At 38.0% G+C, this 19,473-nt stretch overlaps 1 protein-coding gene across 1 annotated transcript in view; it reads left to right on the plus strand.

Annotated features, from left to right (window-relative positions):
• TRPM1 (transient receptor potential cation channel subfamily M member 1) overlaps positions 1–19,473 on the plus strand; it is a 111,248-nt gene that overhangs the window by 83,560 nt on the left and 8,215 nt on the right. Inside the window, exons 16-27 of the mRNA XM_054837419.1 lie at positions 635–685; positions 2,218–2,358; positions 3,616–3,645; positions 6,132–6,421; positions 6,970–7,198; positions 8,697–8,819; positions 9,152–9,283; positions 11,291–11,419; positions 12,789–13,040; positions 13,661–13,835; positions 17,062–17,082; positions 18,779–18,923. Of these exons, the coding sequence (XP_054693394.1) occupies positions 635–685; positions 2,218–2,358; positions 3,616–3,645; positions 6,132–6,421; positions 6,970–7,198; positions 8,697–8,819; positions 9,152–9,283; positions 11,291–11,419; positions 12,789–13,040; positions 13,661–13,835; positions 17,062–17,082; positions 18,779–18,923 (1,718 nt within the window). The remainder of the gene's footprint in view (positions 1–634; positions 686–2,217; positions 2,359–3,615; positions 3,646–6,131; positions 6,422–6,969; positions 7,199–8,696; positions 8,820–9,151; positions 9,284–11,290; positions 11,420–12,788; positions 13,041–13,660; positions 13,836–17,061; positions 17,083–18,778; positions 18,924–19,473) is intronic.

Raw genomic sequence — 19,473 nt, forward strand, 5'->3', positions numbered from 1 at the left:
TTATGTAAATATAGTGATATATTTAAAGTGCACATTCAGAACACTGAAAGAACTAATGTAGATAGTAAAAAGCCAGTAGATGTCATTTAAATTTGGCAAAGTATTTAGACAGCAAGTTTTATTCTTAGCACATTGCAGAAGTCAGTATCATTTTTCCTTCTGGCCCAGCAAAGCAAAATGTTTATCCCAAAACCATAGAACATCATGCTTTTTTATTCAAATTCTTCCTGACCCAACCCTCTGCAAATTCATCAGGAACGTAACTATTTCTAGACTAGTTTTCTTCCCATCATTTAAGTGGCAGGTAGTCTAGGGGAGCATTCATACAACATACAACCTCAGTCTAGTCCTCCAGTCCCTTTATGGCTCCTGCAGCAAGTACAAGTTTAGACAATACCCCAGACTGCTGTGACTTGAATCACCGCATAAAGGATTATAAGAAAGGGATTACACAGCTCTTGGTAGACATGTGTTTGTCATTGTAGCCCAGTTCCTTCTTTTCACCTCTGCAGTGTGTGGTGGCACATGGTTGCCTAAAGTTCTGCTTACAGTGCCAGATCGTTAATTACATTTGTGTTTGCAAAAAATCTGAAGAATTGAAGCTTTAATGGACCATGAATGATTTTTGTTTCAGAGATTGGGTCCACCAAATACGCTGCATTTGCTGGTCAGAGATGTGAAAAAGGTAAGCTTAACTTTACATTTGCATGATTACATTAACCATGTAAGTCAACAGTAAAAGCAAGCATAGCATGGGGGAAAGCAGACATTTGAAATTAGATAGTAACTGTTAAGAAAAGGAAAGTTAAATTACTACTTGTGACAAACAGTGATGGGAGTCTAAATTGAGTATGGTTATACTGCATTTCTAGTAATTTAAAAACAAAGGAGAGGAAAGTTAAGCTCCTAGTAGTGTAATATATCATTTGAGATTTCAGCTGATACTGTTTCTTCTCTGCAAGAAGCTCCCAATGCAGCATTACAAAGGAGGAGTGGAAGGAAAGGCCTGCTAGGTTAACTGGAAGTCCCACTCACGAGCACAGAATTGGTTCCCTTTTGTCTGTATCCTTGTGTGGTTTTTAGTTACTTTTCTCCCATCAATCTTATTTTTACCTGAGAGAAAAATCTGTTCTGTTTCTCAGTGCTACAAGTCCTACATTTGTTACTCATTTGCTTCCATTACATTAACATTCGTTCATTATATGTAAATAGGGTCATTGTAAGATTTGTTGTTGTATTTGCTCTCTTGGAGGTTTTGGAGCTTTTGGTCAGTAAAATTCAGCTATATGAAATAGGCTGTATTCCCTTTTGCAAGGAAAATTCCTATTTATTCCCGGGAGGTTTAGATGTGGGAATTATGCATTACTGGATTAATGTGCAATTCATATTGATTTGCGTCATAGTTTAACAGTTTTCTCATTCAGTGTTTGTCTTTTTAAGTGTTACTAATGCTCTTGTGCATTCTGCTTTCTGTCTCTCCTCGTTTTCATTGCATTTTCATGGCTCACTCATTCAGCGGCAGTCTCGGGGATTCGGTTGGGTTAACATGGAGGTGATGTGTTTGCTTAGGATATAGTTGTTTCATCATAGCAGCTGCTCAGTGGTGCTGTAGAATCAGTTATTGCTGTAGGATGTAGCTTGAACAATGAAGCGATTTTCAGCTCATGGTTCTAGCAAAGTCAATACCACTATCCAGTTTTTAAGTGCAACAGTAGAAATTATAGTCTGCCTTTTTCTTTGATTCTAGGCTGCACATTAATTTAAATCATGTTCTGTGTTGTAGTCTTAACTCTGTAGATAATATTATGATGAAATATAGGTTTCCATAAAGTGTAAAGTATGCCTTATATTCACCATCAAATTGTCATGCTTTTATACTGGTTTAATTATAATCAGTACAAATTTATTTCATTTCATCAATACAAACAACTTGCAAACAACTCAGGCTTGTATGGACACTGACAAATTGTAAATCGAATGAAAATTTGTCCTCAACTATAAATACTGCCAACAACAAACCAAAAAAATCTAGCCTCAAAACTTTTCCTTAAGTGAATCAGTTATCATTAATTTTGTACAAATATGCAGACTGAAATCCAATGGCTGTAAATAATACCCATGTGCCAATTTAAACATGACATGATATGTCTAGCTAGGGAATTTAATGCATGTTATGTTTTCTTACCCTAAGTCCTTATTTTATTTATTTTTTGGTAGGGAAATCTTCCACCAGATTATCATATCAGCCTAATAGATATTGGTCTTGTACTTGAATATCTCATGGGTGGAGCTTATCGCTGCAACTATACTCGAAAAAGTTTTCGGACTCTTTATAATAATTTATTTGGACCAAAAAGGGTAAGAATTCATTCTGGATGTGGCTGTTGTGCTGATGGTAAAAAGTAATAACTTTGTTCCTTTGTCTTTGTGAAACACTACATGTTAAGTTCTAAAGAAATGCTGCAAGACCGAAGTTGAAACTCTGATAATGAAGTTATATAAGGAACCTGTAAAACATATATATTAAAGGATGGCACCCAAAAGGTGGTAAATACATTGATCTGGAGGTGAATTTCCTCCTATTTCAGTTTCAGCAGTTTACAATCCAAGCATTTCTAACTGTGGTGTTTCATATTTACTTACTTGAAGCTGTAGCTCACTGATAACTATAAACTGTTTTGGTCAAGCGAGGCCTATTGATCAAGTAATTATAACCAACAGTAGCCTTAACTTGGGTGAGTTAAGAGAGTTTAGTCTGAATACAGAAGAGCTATGAACCCGTTACAGTACATCCTGTAAAGAACTGCTCTGAGCATAAATCTTATCATATGGAAGCCACTGTAGTCTCAGTAAAGCATTTCATAGTCATGTACCAATCCTGAGAATATCAGGCATGGCCCTTGCTTTATTAAAAAGTGTGTTCTAAGCAAATAGAATAGTTTTCTTAATTAGCTTATTTATTTGTTTGGTTCAGCCTTGAAGGTCAAGTGAAGCTTCCTAGCCTAATTACAGAAAGCCCCACACTAGGAAACACACTCGGAAACTAGCCCCACAAATGGTCAGAAGGTCACTCAAAGCCCCAGTATTCTGTAACTGATATACGGTACATATACAGTGTAGTACTATCTGATGGAATGAACAAATAAACCTTTTACATAAAACGTAGAACAGAGATTTCACAATAGAACAGAGGGCTTTTTAAAATGGGAAATTATGAGAAGTTTCACGATCTATTATGTTTTTTACTGTTTCCTGTAGGTATCTTTACTCTCTGTGTGCTTAGAAGCACTATTTTTTTGAGCTGTTGTTACCATGTGGTGATTGTAATTCTCAAAGCAGTATATTATTGAATTATTCATTTAACTCTTCCATCTGAAGAAAAATAATTCACTTGAGTGCAGGATGGAAAATATTTTCTAACCCATTGCCTTCGTGCAAGTACAATTAAGAAGACGATTAATTAATTGTACCATTATTGGCACAATTATTTTGAATAGTAAGTTTAATAACAAATGCTGTATATTTGTAAATGAAAATGTGTTTTCCTTAGTATTGTTTGGTCTTTGAATTTTCCCTCCCATCTAACTGATTTTCTTTTCTATTTTTAATATTCAGCCAAAAGCTCTTAAACTACTAGGAATGGAGGTAAGTTGGATTTATTGTAAAATACTGTTTTTGTCAGAGCATTTCTTGGTACAGTTCTGCTCTTGCTCTTAGCTTTTTCACAACTACTGTGACTTAAAATAAATTTCAGCTAGGCAGGATCTTCCATTTTGCAAACAGCCTATGAAATACTTCTGACTTTTTTTTTATAGGTAGGGTCTTGAAAGCTGCTTAAAGGTTTGCTCAGTAGTCTTCAGGCAGTTTTTAGCACTGTTATGTAATAACACATCCCATATTGGAACATATCGTAGATTTAATCATTCAGATGTGAATATCGATGATATTGAAAAGAGAATGTGATCCAGCAGTGCTACTTATGGTCAAATCCCCTTTAAGCATGAAGTAACAATATACGCACAAAAGAGGTTTTATCATAGAGAAAACATTTAACTGGAGTGAAAAACAAGGTGGCCTGACCTGTTAGATGCTGTCCTCCACTATAAAACATCCTTGCTACCATGATGGCACTATGTTTTGTAAATGATGAAGCTGATCCAGAATTTTGGGTCCAGCCCCTGCCTCAATTACTTGCGTGTCTGCAGAAATTTCGAATTGATCATAATAAGAGTCTGGGATGATGCCTAAAAACTCACTCTGTTTTGGAGGTAGTTGCTTTTGTTTCTGAAAAAAAAAGTATTTATATAGACCAGGAAAGCATTTACACAGAGGCTAGGTACATTTCTCTATGAAGTACGCTTTCATTAATTGTGTGATAATATTCGAACACAGTATATGTACGTGTTGCTTGTGTTACATTTGATGTGAACTATAGTCCCCCGCAAAAGCCTCCATTTTCCCAAGCAGATAAGCAGCTTTCTTCTCTACAGAGAGAGTCCAAGTTATGTTTAATCTCTCTGATCAGCTTCCTGTTTTCTATGGCTCAAGGCCAAAAGCTCAGCCCCTCAGAGGTGTGGCCCTTTTTAATCAGCATTGATCACACATAGGTTGCTTAGTGCTTCTCCAAAAGCACATTTTGATTTTCCTATTTCTTTCAGTGAGAAATGTTTTGTGTGGTACAAACTGAAGTGTTCTCTCCACTCGACAGTGGGTGTAGCCCACTCCCTTCTTCCAAAAGAAAAAAAGATGAAAAAAAAAATTAACATTTCTTTTGCTGAAGTAATTGTAACACAGTAAATTGATGTGACTCCAAGTGTTTGGATTTTTTCATTTCCAGTGTTAGCAGCTCTAAAAAAGGAAGTTTAGACTCCGTAGCACTTTGTATTTCTTACCCAGGGCTTTGGTTTGATTTGATTTTCCTAGTGTGGGGAGGACCTAATTTTTGGTCCTCCATTTGAGATTTTATGTCCTGTGCTTCAGGGATGCTCAACACTTTATTCATATGCATGCAATTAATGACCCCTGAATTTTCCATGAGACAGAAGTCACCACTTACAGTTCTTAAAACTGCTGGAACAGGAATGCATGCTTAATTGTTGAGCAGAAGAGTCATCTTTGGAAACCTGGGGTGTGAGGTGGAACTCTGAATTTGGATTTAAGTTCATATTTTGTCAAAAAATAGTTCACTATGCTGAGCTTGCTTGAGCAAGAACTAATTTTGTAGAACAGTAATTGCTTTTACTTGCAATCCACTTCTGAGATTGGAATCAAGGTCTACAATGATGATGAACTCTATCTACACCTATATATGCAATGTTCTTCCTACATTATTTAAACCCTAATTTTCCCAATCATGGCTTTTCTCCCTTCAGGATCCTGCTTCATTGTCAGTACTTCCCTTCAGTTACTTCCATGTTGGTTCCTGTAGTAATGGCCTATCCTCCCTATCCCTTTAAGAAACGGGATACTTATACCTTCCGTTTGCACTGCATACATAAGAGGAGATTGCTTATTCAAAGGTGAAGACTCCCTTCAGTATCTTGCTGTTCTTAAGGACACCGTCTGCCTGTCTTTTCCGTTTGCATGTTACCACTCTCTCCACCTGCATGTCAGTCTGAAAACTGCTTTGATACCTGTAAGATATGCAGCACTGTTCTTCAGGAATAGATGCAGACATATCGAATCGGAAATGACAGTGGAACCTATTCATAGTGATTTCAGGTTTGTTAAAGTTCCATTGACGCTGCAGTGGAATTCATTAAATATTAATTTATTGAAAATCAACTTGTGCAATTACACATGCGGTAGAGATCTACTCACAATGCAGTGTAAAGCGATGCCTTCAGTACAACAGGGTTCTACTGTACTTGTCCAAGATGGGTGACTTGTAATTAAGTACGCAAGAAACAGTCTCTGAATAAAATATTAAGCTGTGTGTGCTAGTCCAGTGCATGCTCTGTCACATGTTCTTCATAGTCGTATTGCTATTGGCATTCATTGTAGTAAACAGCAAAAACAAATTAGAACTTTAACTGTTAATGTGTCTGCTCAATACTTGTTCTGTGCATGGTGCCATTGTCAGGTAAGCTGTTAAAAATTGATGGGAACATTTGTTCTTCTTTTCTTCCCAGGATGATGAGCCTCCCACCAAAGGGAAGAAGAAGAAGAAGAAAAAGGAGGAAGAGATTGATATTGATGTGGATGACCCAGAAGTCAGCCGCTTTCAGTATCCCTTTCATGAACTGATGGTATGGGCTGTGCTGATGAAACGGCAAAAGATGGCACTCTTCCTTTGGCAGCGAGGGGAGGAAACCATGGCCAAGGCACTTGTGGCCTGTAAACTGTACAAGTCTATGGCCCATGAGTCTTCTGAGAGTGAGCTGGTGGACGACATCTCTCAGGATCTGGACAACAACTCAAAGTTAGTAGATGCAGAGCAGACTTTATGTCTACTTGATACAAGGGCTTGTCTGACCTGCTGAGAAGCTTTACTTTTAGTAAAGTACAATTGATTTCTAGAATGTAGATTCACAGAATGCCATTTGGAGCTGATTTATTAACAGTAAACAAGCCAAAATGTGGTCTTAGAATCTGAAGGCAACACTAGCAAGGAGGAGAATTGTGTTTTTTCTGATAGAACACTTTCTTTCTTCAGCTTCTCTCTGTGTAAAACTAGCTAGTTTTATTTCACAAAGTTCTTTTCACGATTTACTCACATAAATTAAGGGCTATCTGATGATACATCTAAACTAGCATTAAGATGTTATCACTCTAAGCTAATTCTCTCTTATCACTGAAAATTGTTTGGAGCTTTCGTAGACTGTCCCAAATCAAGCTTGAGACTCAGTTCTTGTCATTGTATGTGTGTGTGGAAAAACATGACCCCCTGTGAACAGAATTAAAATCCCAAATGCAAGCAAACACTGATTTCTAAATCACACTTCACTGGACTTACCTTGCATTTTCCAGAGATTTTGGCCAGCTGGCTGTTGAACTCTTGGATCAGTCCTATAAACATGATGAGCAGATTGCCATGAAACTACTGACCTACGAACTGAAAAACTGGAGTAATTCTACCTGCCTGAAATTGGCTGTGGCAGCTAAACACAGGGACTTCATTGCTCACACGTGCAGCCAGATGCTCTTAACAGATATGTGGATGGGGCGACTACGCATGCGGAAAAACCCAGGCCTTAAGGTATTTCTGATCTGCAGTTGTTTTCAAAGCTATAGTTTGTTGCATGTAACACTACATTATACAGATTTGTTCTAACTGACTTACTAATTATAGATGTTTTAAGAACATACCCATTTTAAAGCTAAGAGTTTTTTGTTTCCAAATTCAGGATATCTAAGGAACATTACCCCATGACAAAGGAAAATAAAAATCCATAAAAGGCTTATCATGATTGGAATCTGAGAGCAAAGTTGTGGCTTTCAGTGAATGATGAGATCTGTTCATTGAAAACATAAACCTTTGATTAAAAAATAATTAGATACTAGCAAAAAGATCTCCATTAGGGGTTCATGCAATGGGAATAGAGAGAAAATGAGCCAGACATGGAAACATGCTTCTTACGTTGCTTAATACTGTACTAGAAGACACAGAGTCAAGACTGTTGAAAAGAGTGAAATGTGTGCAATTGCATTGTGTAAAACTATGTGATTTTTATTTCCCTCTTCTGTGATTTGACGATATGGTTTCCTTTACTAATTTTTGTATTTTCTGATTGTTGGATTTACAAAAGAATGAGTAATTTGAGGAGAGGGGCACAAAGGAGAAACATGAGCGAGCCGATGTGAAAGAAGCAGAGCAGTGTTTGCTTGTGTGTATTTTCATGTGAATATAGTCCTTTGTTATGTTACGCAGTTGCTACCACCTGTGTGGAGGTCCATCGTGATGGTGCCGCCTTCAGTCTCACCTCCTTATTTCCTTAAATCCCCCATTACTGACAAAGTGCCATGCCTGTCTTCCCAGGTCGTACTCCCAAACTTGCTAACATACACATTACAGTCTCTCTGTCATTCTCAATTTATTTCCGCTTTCCCATGTCTCCCTCTTAAACCTGTTTAAAATCTTCAGGCAAGTGTCCTGCCTTTCAGATTGCATTATGGTGCTTTCCAAATCTGTTTATTCATTTCCTTTCTTTTCTCCAAAGGATTAATCAACCTGCTAATGTTCTAGTTTCATTACCTGCGTTCTTTTCTTTGCTTCTTTTCTGTACTTTGGCAACTCATGCTTGTGTTTCTGTATCTCAGCAATCTCATATAGTAAACGAACTCTCCCAGGGCTATCTGCAAAGCTTCTTTTACTCTTTACAAGTGTTTTAACTATTAAAACTAATTGTAGTAGGTGACTAACTATAAACTCCACTAACAAACCTGAAGCCCTCTTGCAACCGCCCCAGTGTCCCTTCCATGGAATTTCTCTGCACAAACTCTAATTCTGGAGCACAATTTCTTAATTGCAGTATATTCACGGAGATGGGAAGCCTTCCAGGGTGCCATATTCCCATACAAGACCCTATTGCCAGTGTGTTACAAGTATTACTTATTGATTATTCTAGGTTTGAGCATAGCAAAGTATTGTGAATACTATACAAAAGAAAGTATTGTTTATGGGATTTGCCTTGTTATGAAATTTATTGATGTAAACAAATATTGGCATCTGAGTTGAATTCTTTCTTGTTGTACAGGTTATAATGGGGATTCTCTTTCCTCCCACCATCCTTTTCCTAGAGTTTCGGAGTTATGATGATTATTCTTACCAGACATCAAGAGAAAATGAGGAAGGCAGAGAAAAGGAGGAGGAAAATGTGGTCAGTAATGGAGATTATTAGAAAGTTCTAATATCTCTAATTTCTAACTTCTCTGATTATGCTATAGGTCACTCAGGTTAAAATCTCAACTGCCTCTGTGAGATAAAAATCAGTGAAGAGTTTTGGGAGTGTATAGGCTGTATTCTCAAGGTGTGTAAATGATCTCTATAGTGGCACAGATTTATGGAATTTATATTTTTGTATTTTTAAAAAGAGGTCAGTTGCTCAGAGGAAGCATCGTGTAGTTAACAGTTGGCTGGGGCTATAGTTGAGGAAAAGCTACCATTTTTACTCTTGTATATTGATGAAAACTGACAACTTTGGTCTTCCAGGATGCAAATGTGGATACAGGCTCCCGAAAAGGAGATGAAGAGAATGGAAATAAAAAACAAAAGAGCCTTCCAATTGGAACAAAAATCTATGAATTCTATAATGCGCCTATTGTCAAATTTTGGTTCTACACAGTAAGTCATGATGATTAAACTGATAGTGTTCGTTTTTCTCACACTTGTGAAACTTAAAGGATTCCAATGTAAAAATAATAACAAAGGAAGAATTAAATAAATAGTTCTGACTTTCATGGAATCTGATGAGTAAAGCATTCCCTTTATTCAGAGAAAAATGCATAGACAAACAGAAGGAATAACTGAAGCTTTTGCTGTCAGCCCCTAAGGCTCCTGCACACTTTGAAGAAGACCCTGTCTGGCTAATTGTATGCCAAACTCAGTGCAGGCTCCACAATCCAGTCACTCAATCCTAACTAGGCTGGATTCTTTTGCTTTCTAAAGGCTCTGGCTCCTGTTCTGTGTTGAAATAGGCTTTAGGACCCAAGAAGTAATGCCACAGTATCAGTGCTTGTCATTTGCTCTGTTGACAGATGAGTCAGGCTTAGATGAGTGCAACTTAGACAGAAGCACAGATTCCAGTCTGCTAAGACTTATTACCAATCTAAAGTAAAATATTTGTTTTTGACAAGCATCTGATATTCTCTTTAGTGCATCAAGAATTATCTGGTGCTAAACTCTGTTTTAATAAAACAGAAAAAGTATTCATGCTACTGCTCATGAATTTTGTGTGCCCTGTAAAAAGGATACTGGTTTCTTTTTTCTTCAAAGTTAGGACTTCCAATACCTAGTATGTCATAATATTATGTAGGTTTTTAGTTTTAGCGCATTGTAATCATGAAACACTATACTGATCCCTTTCTGCTGCCTGTATTAATAATTTAAAAGCAAAATTTCTATTTAATTTCAAAGAAAAGTGTTCAATATGGTTTCAAAGTGTAAAGAAATTACATTTTAGTAGATTAAAAAAGCCCCAGGCACTAAGGGCCTGATTTAGAGTTCTTTGGAGTGTTATTTTGCTTCTTTCAACAAGGAGATAATTCAGCTGCCTGGATCATATGTTCCACAGCATCTGTCATTCCTTCACCTGCTGGAGGCCCAGGGCCTCTGCCAGTGTGCATGGCAGCTATAGGAAGGGCATTGCAGCAGGCCCACTTCCTTCAGAGAAGCAAATCTTTTTTTTTGTGCAGGTAAGGGTCTTCAGCTCCCGAATCTTTCACACATAGCCTCAATGTATGTGTTCATACATGTTCATATGAATGTCACAATTAGGGCGGGCTTTGCTTTCATGCATTCTGCAGGCCCCTCAGCTAGGAGGATTTTACTGCCTTCTGTTTGGTATTTCTTCTCTGACATGGTGATGCAGCCTTCTGTGCTCTTACTGAATTAGGCCTCAGCAAGAAACTGAGACTAGGGGCTACTTAACCAAAATATCTGCAAACCTACTGTTCATGCAGATAGGTTCAAGTAACAAATATAGGAAGAGGTGTTGTAGGGACTGATATGTGAAATCTGTATGCCTCTGGCTTCACATAAAGAGTATCTTCTGCCTAGATGGTCTCAACTACATTATTACGGGGTGGAGAAAAGCAAGTGGCCTATGTGGCTCTTTATTTCCCCTATCCCTCCAGGCAGGTGTTGCTCACAGCCCTGCCTCCTCATTCTGCTTTAGATCTGTTTTGAGATGGTGGGTAAACATTTCACATTGAATATCTCATTCTTTAGAAAGCTCCTTTTTCTCCCTGGAAAATCTTTTGGTTTATTACTGCTTTGTTTCCTTTTTTTTTTTTTTTTTTCTTTCTGCTAAACCATTGAATCCATTTTGGTTTCTTAACCATGAACTTCCAAGATGTCTGAAGTTTTTAGTATGGCCAGTCACCAAAGACTGCTGTGAGGCGTGGAGACACCTGCACCGCCAGTTTGACATTTACACCAGTAGTTATAGAAAACTGACTGATAGCTCTATTGACTTACACTAATAGTCCAGAACTTCCTAATGGAAATTAGTGGAGACTGATTTTAGTGTGTGTGTAAATCATCTCAGGTAATTGAATACTGCCTACCTGTGGAAGGATCCTGCAATCCATCACCTAAAGTCCATAAAGGTGCTTTGGTTTTTTTTTTTAGATATCATATCTCGGTTACTTGATGCTATTTAATTATATCATCTTGGTGCGGATGGAACGGTGGCCATCAGTCCAGGAATGGATTGTCATCTCCTACATTGTGACGTTGGCTTTAGAGAAAGTGAGAGAGGTAAAGTCTGATCATACCAACATCTCATAATCCTTAAAATGAAGCTCGCTTTTAGAGGTAATAATGGCATGGACTTGTGCAGAGGATTGAGAAGCCATACAAAAGAGAGAAGATTCTTATATCCACAGAGTCCCAAAATGCCCATCACTGGAGTGAGTTTCATTTATAACACATTGCCATGCATTAAAACCTTCTCTTACTGGGCAAAAAGGTCAGGAAAAAATGCCCTGAGGTCAGTAGTCAAAATGAATGCTGTCATTCTCTTAAGTGTATTTCCAAGGAAGGGCAGGGCCGTAACCCATGAAGGCAATCTGAGTAGGTAGTGTCTTTTTGTTACTGATGCAGTCCTTGATGAGAACTACAGAGAGGTGTTTTGGGGCATTAGCCAGGAGTACTATCTGACTGATCTTGTTACGTTCGTATGAGGAAGATAGCATAAAAACTTCTACTGTATTCACATGCTGTGGTGTGGTTTGCACTTAGCCTATCCTTCTCTGATTCACAATTACCACATCTCATACTAACTGTATTTGGAGATAAATATGGATGCCAAGTCAGTAAGCCAGATCTCCTGGTTTAAATGTGATTGACTGAAACCTACAACAAAAAAGGCTTAATAAAGCCAAAATTGAAACAAAGATAAAAAAGGGGTCCAGAGGAGGGCCATGAAAATGACCAGAGGGCTGAAGCAGCTCTGCTGTGAAGACAGGCTGAGAGAGTTGAGGTTGTTTAGCCTGGAGAAAGGAGGGCTCCGAGGAGACCTTACTGCAGCCTTTCAGTATGTAAAGGGGGCTTATAAGAAAGACCCCCAGTTCTATACGGAGCATGATGTCATATGGTATGGAATATCCCATTGGCCAGTTTGGGTCAGCTGTCCTGGCTGTGTCCTCTCCCAGCTTCTTGGGGGCGCCCCCAGGCCAGTATGAGAAGCTGTAAAGTCCTTGACTGCTTGGCAACAACTGAAAACATTGGTGTGTTATCAACGTTATTCTTATCCTAAATCCAAAACACAGCACTAAACCAGCTGCTAGGAAGAAAATTAACTCTATCCCTGCTGAAACCAGAACAAGCAACCTGATCTAGTGAAAGACGTCTCTGCAGTTGGACTAGGTGATCTTTATAGATCCCTTCCAACAGAAACTATTCTATGTTTCTATGAAAAGGAAACTTTGCCTGGTAGTAACTAAAAATATTGCTGCTTGAGACAAATTTTGCTGGCAGTGGAGGGTGTCTCAGAGACCTGTTGAATGTGACAAGATTGGTCTTTTTTCATGACAAATACTTCAAAAATTTAACTTGGAGTTTTTCCTAATGATTTCTTTATGGTTTTTGTTGGGGGTTTTTTATTTATTTATTTATTTTATTTCAGATTCTGATGTCAGAGCCTGGCAAGCTGAGCCAAAAAGTGAAAGTTTGGCTCCAGGAATACTGGAATATTACTGACCTGGTGGCTATTTCAGTATTTATGATAGGAGCAATTCTTCGCCTACAGAACCAGCCTTACATGGGTTATGGAAGAGTGATTTACTGCGTAGACATAATTTTCTGGTACATTAGAGTACTAGATATCTTTGGTGTGAACAAATATCTGGGACCTTACGTCATGATGATTGGAAAGATGGTTAGTGCCTAAATTGCTGTAAACGATGTATTTCAAAACTTCATGGGAAGCTAAATTCAGTTCCGATTTTAAAAGGAGGTTTTCCATCTGAGTAGGACTCTGAATAAGACTGGGAAAAAGTTGCTGTGTGAATTTCAACACACACGAGATGCAGTATTCTTGCTAATAATTGCTTGATTCAAGAGAGAATCTTTTTTATTTGTTTTGTTTGTTTATTTGAACGAGCCTGTGGAAACTTGTTCACTTTGCCTGCCTTCTGCCTCCCAGAGCCATAGCAGTAACACATTCCCGATACAGTGGGATCATCCACAAAACGATTAGCTGTGGACAGGAGATGATACAGCAATGATGATACCTCTTTGCAACCACAGAAGAGGTCTGTGCTGAAAACGCAGCATAGTGCACTTGATGCAAAAGAGAATAGGGATAGCAAAGTTTTTAGCATTTTAAGTATTTTTCAATATAAATCTAGTATTCCTTTCACTGACTGGTTTTACTGCTTTTCATGTTTTTTTACTGTATTTTTATTGTTTATTTTAATGCATGCTGGCAAACAGACATGCTGGTGGCACTGTACTACCTGATAATGATAACAGCCTCTGTATGGTCTCTCCGTGCAGATGATTGACATGCTCTACTTTGTGGTCATCATGCTTGTGGTTCTGATGAGTTTTGGAGTAGCCCGCCAAGCTATCCTGCACCCAGATGAGGAGCCTTCTTGGAGACTAGCTCGCAACATCTTCTATATGCCCTACTGGATGATCTACGGAGAGGTGTTCGCAGACCAGATAGACCGTAAGAGTAGAATTCATAGTAAGAGTCTGTTTCCTGTTTCTGAGGCAGATGATCAGATCCAAATTAATGATTGTTTTTAATTTGGAAGTAGTGTTTTGTCTTTATGATTATATTGTTGATGTTTTCTTGTGACAGACGCCAGAGACTGAACAATTTTCTGTTCCTTACCTGCATGTCCTGTGTCTCAGTTTATATTCAAATTCAGTTAACACTGAGAGTGATACAGTCTGGAATACTCTCCTGTCCAAGAGTGTAACAGTATTAAGTGATCTGTTTACTCGCAGGCATCAACAGAGATCATTCTGAAATGTTCTTTTGAACTAATGTTTTGCTAATAGTCAGTTCCAACAGATGAAGAAAAAAATAAATACCTTTCACAGGAGATGAAAATACACATATCCTTTCATCTCCAACTCACAGCACAGGCAATGAGCTAAAACATTTTTACACCCATTGATACATCTATCTACTTTCCAGAAATGTTACCATTTCATGAATCTGTCATGTTCTTTTCTACACCTGTGGAAAAACAAAACAATAAATGAAAACTCTGCTTGATTAGCTTTGTGTGTGGAAGTAGCCTTTGTTATACAAAAGCTGCACAGTTTAAAAAAATAACTCAGTATTTTAGAGGAGATGAAAACTATCATGTTACTGCTAGTTTTGTGTTAGTATTTAAAATTTGTATAGAAAGTCAAACATGCAGCTGGCCCCCTCTAATGTGTATCACAGTTTGCACTTTATCTGAAATAATATAAGCTGCTATTTCAGCATTCTGTATGTGTTGTTTCAACCATCTGCATATATTGACAAGTAGTAGAGCGGAAGGCTGAAGGAACTCTGAGGTGTAAGTTCAAAAATCGTAACGATCCATCATCAAGAGAAGCCTTTATATCAAATGTCATTAAAGTGTACTTTAATTGCTTAGAAAGGAATAAAATGTCATGTCTGTTTCTGAACAGTGTACACTGTTGCAAAGATCATATCATCTTCGTTTTCCTTATGAATGCTTGTCTCATTAATGTAACTTATGATACAGTAAATTAGTCTTGACAAATAAAAGGTCAAGCCAGTCATTTACTGTCAGATACTGCAGTTTCAGTACACACGTGAGCCAGGATAAGTTCAGGATCTCTCAAGTGGGTTAATTCTCCCATGGGGAGGAATAGACTGTAGCAGGGTGTCCCTTACCTTTGTGGCTCGTAATGTGCATTCATATCCTACTTCACTTTGAACAAAGAATGTTTGCCAACACAGACAGTTTGATTTCTTTCTAAATCAAAACTCACACCTTACCAACAATACTGATCTCTTTAGTGTAAGTGCTGTCCCAGACTTCTCTCATGCTTCCAGTCATTTTTCAGCTATATACTCAGCATCCTTTGAATTAGAAATCTTTCCTCAGCTGTGCAAAAGATTTCGGGGAAAAAAGTTTGGGCTTTCCAGTTACACAAGTTCAATCCAGCTACTTGCTCCATTAACCTTCCCAGGTCAGAAGCTTTGCGCGGTGTCAGTAGGTTAAACATAATCTAACTTGGAAATGTGTGGGTTTGTTGTTGTTTTAATATTGAAATAAAAGTGGCTATGCAAGGAGTTCTACTGGTATAACTAGACTGCATTACAATTATGCTGTAAGTTTCTAATGTCTAGAAGTCGATGGACTGACTTCTGAAGATCTTTTTGCTTTCAATAAGAAATGTTCTCTCTGATCTTTCCATGGTTCTCTGTAAAACCACCACCAAAGCCACCTCAGAAGTCATTGGGGAGTGATTGCTATAGGCAGTCTAACCTGACTCTGTGTCAAGTGCTTATGGGTAGTTTTGCCAAGGCCTACGAGTGCAAACAATTTATGGAAAAAGTATTACATCAAATTTTCCATCTGAAAGAAGGTCAGTAGCTTCACTGAGGATAGGATGTCACCTAAAGATGGAGATCACAAATCACAGAATTGCTAAGATTGGAAGAAGGCACTTTGGCGATCATCTGGTCAAGCTTCCCTGCTCAAAGCTGGGTAAATTTGAGCAGGTTGCTCAGGGACTGTCCAGTCAGGTTTTTAATATCTTGGATGAAGACTGTGCAGCCTAACCTCTTTGGACAATCTGGTTTAAATGGAATTTCCCGTATTTCTGTCTTTGCCCACTGCCTTTTCTCCTTTCACTGGATACCACTGAGAAGAGTCTGCCTCTGTCTTCTTTACTCCCACCCACCATCAGGTATTTGTAACATCGGTAAGATCTCCCTTGATCCTTCTCTTCTCCCGGCTAAATTATCCTAGCTCTCTCAGCCTTGCCTCATTTGTCAGATGCCCCAATCACCTTAATAATCTTTGTGGCCCTTACTAAAGTCATTTCAGTATGTCCATGTCTGATCTCTATGGGGGAGCCCAGAACTAGACATACAAGTCCAGATGCGGTTTCACCAGAGCTGAGTAGAAGTGAATAATTACCTGCCTTAACTTGCTGGTAACACTTTTCCTGATGCAACCTAGGATGCTCTTGTCTGGTTCACTCCGTTTAGAAGATGTCCATGAGCAAAAAGTTAGTGGCATCTAGTACTCAACAGCAACGTATTCTTATACAATTGAGTAGCCTGGCTGAGTTTCTTTCAATAGTGTGATTTTTCTTAGAATCGCCATTTAGGGGTTGGCAAGCAAGTATCCATACTGGTAGTCAAAATGGGCTTTAATGATCTTGTACGCTGTGATAACATCAATATCATGACTATTAACGGAAACATAGCTATTCAACAGAAACGGCTGGCAGACTCAAAGCCGGGTTGGTTCTTAAAAACAAGGGGAAAAAAAAGGAGGGAACATTTCCATAATAGCGAAAAGAATGATTTTGTGTGATAATTTTGAGTTGTTTTGTGTTCGTCGTGACCACCAGTTTTGTTTACTTGCCTGAAATATCGTGTATATTTAAATGATCATCTGCCAGAAGCATTTTGTGATTTGTTATTACTATCATGAATTCACTGCCATATGTAATATTTGGGGAAAACAACATGAAAAGGAATTGCAGAATGCAATGCATTTTTAACAAAGACATTGTTTCTAAGCATATGTCTCTACTGTTCTGACATTTGAGTTGCTTATCTTTTCTTGGCAGCAAAACTATATTTTCAATCTTTTTTTGTGTGTGGGTTTTTTTTCCTCTATTATTCTATTGTTTTCTTTCTTTCTCTCCTTGCCTCCTTTTCTATTTCATTCCTTTGGAATGCTGTTCAGTCTACGCCATGGAAATTAATCGTAAGTCTCTCTGGAGAGCTGATTATCTCATTTAGCTGAATATGTTCATTAATCTTTTTTTTTTTCACTAGATACTGATATTTTAATGATAGGGCTCATCCAATATTCAGGTGTGAATCTTGTTTTTTCTACTGTAATAGTTTCATTTGAAAAGAAGCAGAGGAAAAATGTTTTATTTTAATACAGATTGCAGATCAGAAGTTTTAATTGAGCTTATGTGGTTGCTATGACTTGTTTCTAGTACATTGACAGTAAAATAATCCTTTTTTTAAATTATGATGCATGAGTGTCATGGTATAACTAATTCCCTTTGATTACCTACATACAACGTTAGTGTTTCTTTGGCAGTACTTTCATTGGTCCATGTGAGTAATATGATTCGCTTGATTTTCCAGTTATACTTTTCTTATGATAAACAGGAAAAATGTAGATCTGACATTTGAAAAGCAAGTAAGATATATGTTATTAATCATAGTCTAAATATCTTTCAGTCCACAGTAAATAAGATTAGTCTGTTTTCAAAGAATTTGAAGTATTTTTCAGGTGAGGTTGAAGCATTGTGTTCTTTGCAAAATGCTTAAAAAACTGGTTTGTCTATTCACATGAACTAAATCTGTAAAGAACTCATTGTCAGACTTAGTATTTACTAAGATTTCAGCTAAAGAACCTGTGGTTGATAAACACTTTACCTGCTGCTAAATGGTTCCAAAAGTTAGCCTTGTATTTGAAATTGGATACCCTGGCACTGCACTTAAACACAGAACAAATTTGCTCCATTTACCCAACTCTAAGACAGCTCTTACCCCAAGACAACCTGGGTATTCTTAGGAATACTTCAGGCAATTATTTTATATCAGTTTGATCAATATTCTCAATTTTTGTCTCATTCTCACCAGTCTATTTTGTTGTTGCTGTATCATTTACATTTTAGAATTTTATCTCTTTGGTTTGAAATTTTACCTAAAATTTAAAATTATTGTGAAAAATAAGGGAAACAGAAATTAGCCTGAAAGCGGCAGCAGGGACACCTGCTGGTACCATTAACAGCCCCAGACAGGACAAGTAATAGTGTAGGGTCCATCTAGGGAGTCCAGTCAGAGGCAAAAGGAGATGGGGCCAGAGCCAGAGGAAGGGTCCATCCAGGCATAAATGCACTTCCAAGGTCCATCCAGGAGGCAGGGCTGAGGCCTGCCCACCTGACATAGCTCAGGCAGGGGCAGGTATGCACGGCGGCTGTAGGTGTAGACACCAGATGAAGCTGCTCAGGATCATTAAGGCCTCTTCAGTACACTCAGGGCCCCAATAAAGGTTTAATTTATGCTCAGCAATCTGGGACCACTAAGTAAATCCTTTTATATCTTTGGCAAGGTACGCACACAAGTTTGGTTGGAGAATTCTACTATTAATATGTACGTATGCACATTAAGATCTTGTCCTAGACTATTGCTATGAGAAAAAGAAAATGAAAAGAAAGCCACACTGTACAGTAAACTTGGAGCTGCTTCTCTGTTCACTATTGTGGGAAATTATATGCAGAATTTGAAGTAGAAATTATACATATTTGCCACTGGAAATAAATTGACAAAATTTGTTTTGCATGGCAAATTTAGTGCATGTGTCATCATTAAATAAATGCAAATAGTGGTTTTAAGTATCAGGCAATTTGTGAAAAATACCTTTCTTGTTTTTTCTTCAGCTCCTTGTGGGGACAATCTTTACGATGATGATGGTAAACGCCTCCCTCCATGTATACCAGGGGCCTGGCTCACTCCTGCTATTATGGCCTGTTACCTCTTGGTAGCAAATATCCTGTTGGTAAACCTGCTGATTGCTGTCTTCAAGTATGTAAATGATCATGCACTGTCCTTACTTTCTTATTGCCAAGATAAAGTTTCTGTGAGAGCCCATCAGCTGAGTTTGCAAGGGTTTGCATTTGCACTCTGAATCTAATTACTCTATGAACATGACTGGCAAATACTTGGAATACTGTATACACTGGGAAAGAGTGGAGGAAAGGTTGCTTTGAATTTGCCAGCAATTGCAGTAATGCATATGAGAGAATCTGGCTATGTCCAATTACTATTTAGCGGATAGTGACAGGCCTCAAGATTGCTCTGGAAAGATGAAAAACAGAATCCATGAAACCTGCTACATAGATGATGGAAGCCCACGTAACCACTAGCAAACATGATTCTGCAATAGAACTGCAGAATGAAAATCTGAACATCAAAAGCAGTAGGCATTTCCACTATCACTATCATCTGGCTTCTTTCTGCTTTTCATTTAGAAAAAGAAATTAGAGCCTTGCAGAGTTTTTATACGACCCAGAAAAGGAGTCTATATTGCCTTGAACCAAGAGAAAGGATGACTACATGTTACCAAGATCTGTGA

This window comes from Grus americana, chromosome 10 (assembly GCF_028858705.1).
Source record: "Grus americana isolate bGruAme1 chromosome 10, bGruAme1.mat, whole genome shotgun sequence".
Taxonomy (NCBI): Eukaryota; Metazoa; Chordata; class Aves; order Gruiformes; family Gruidae; genus Grus; species Grus americana.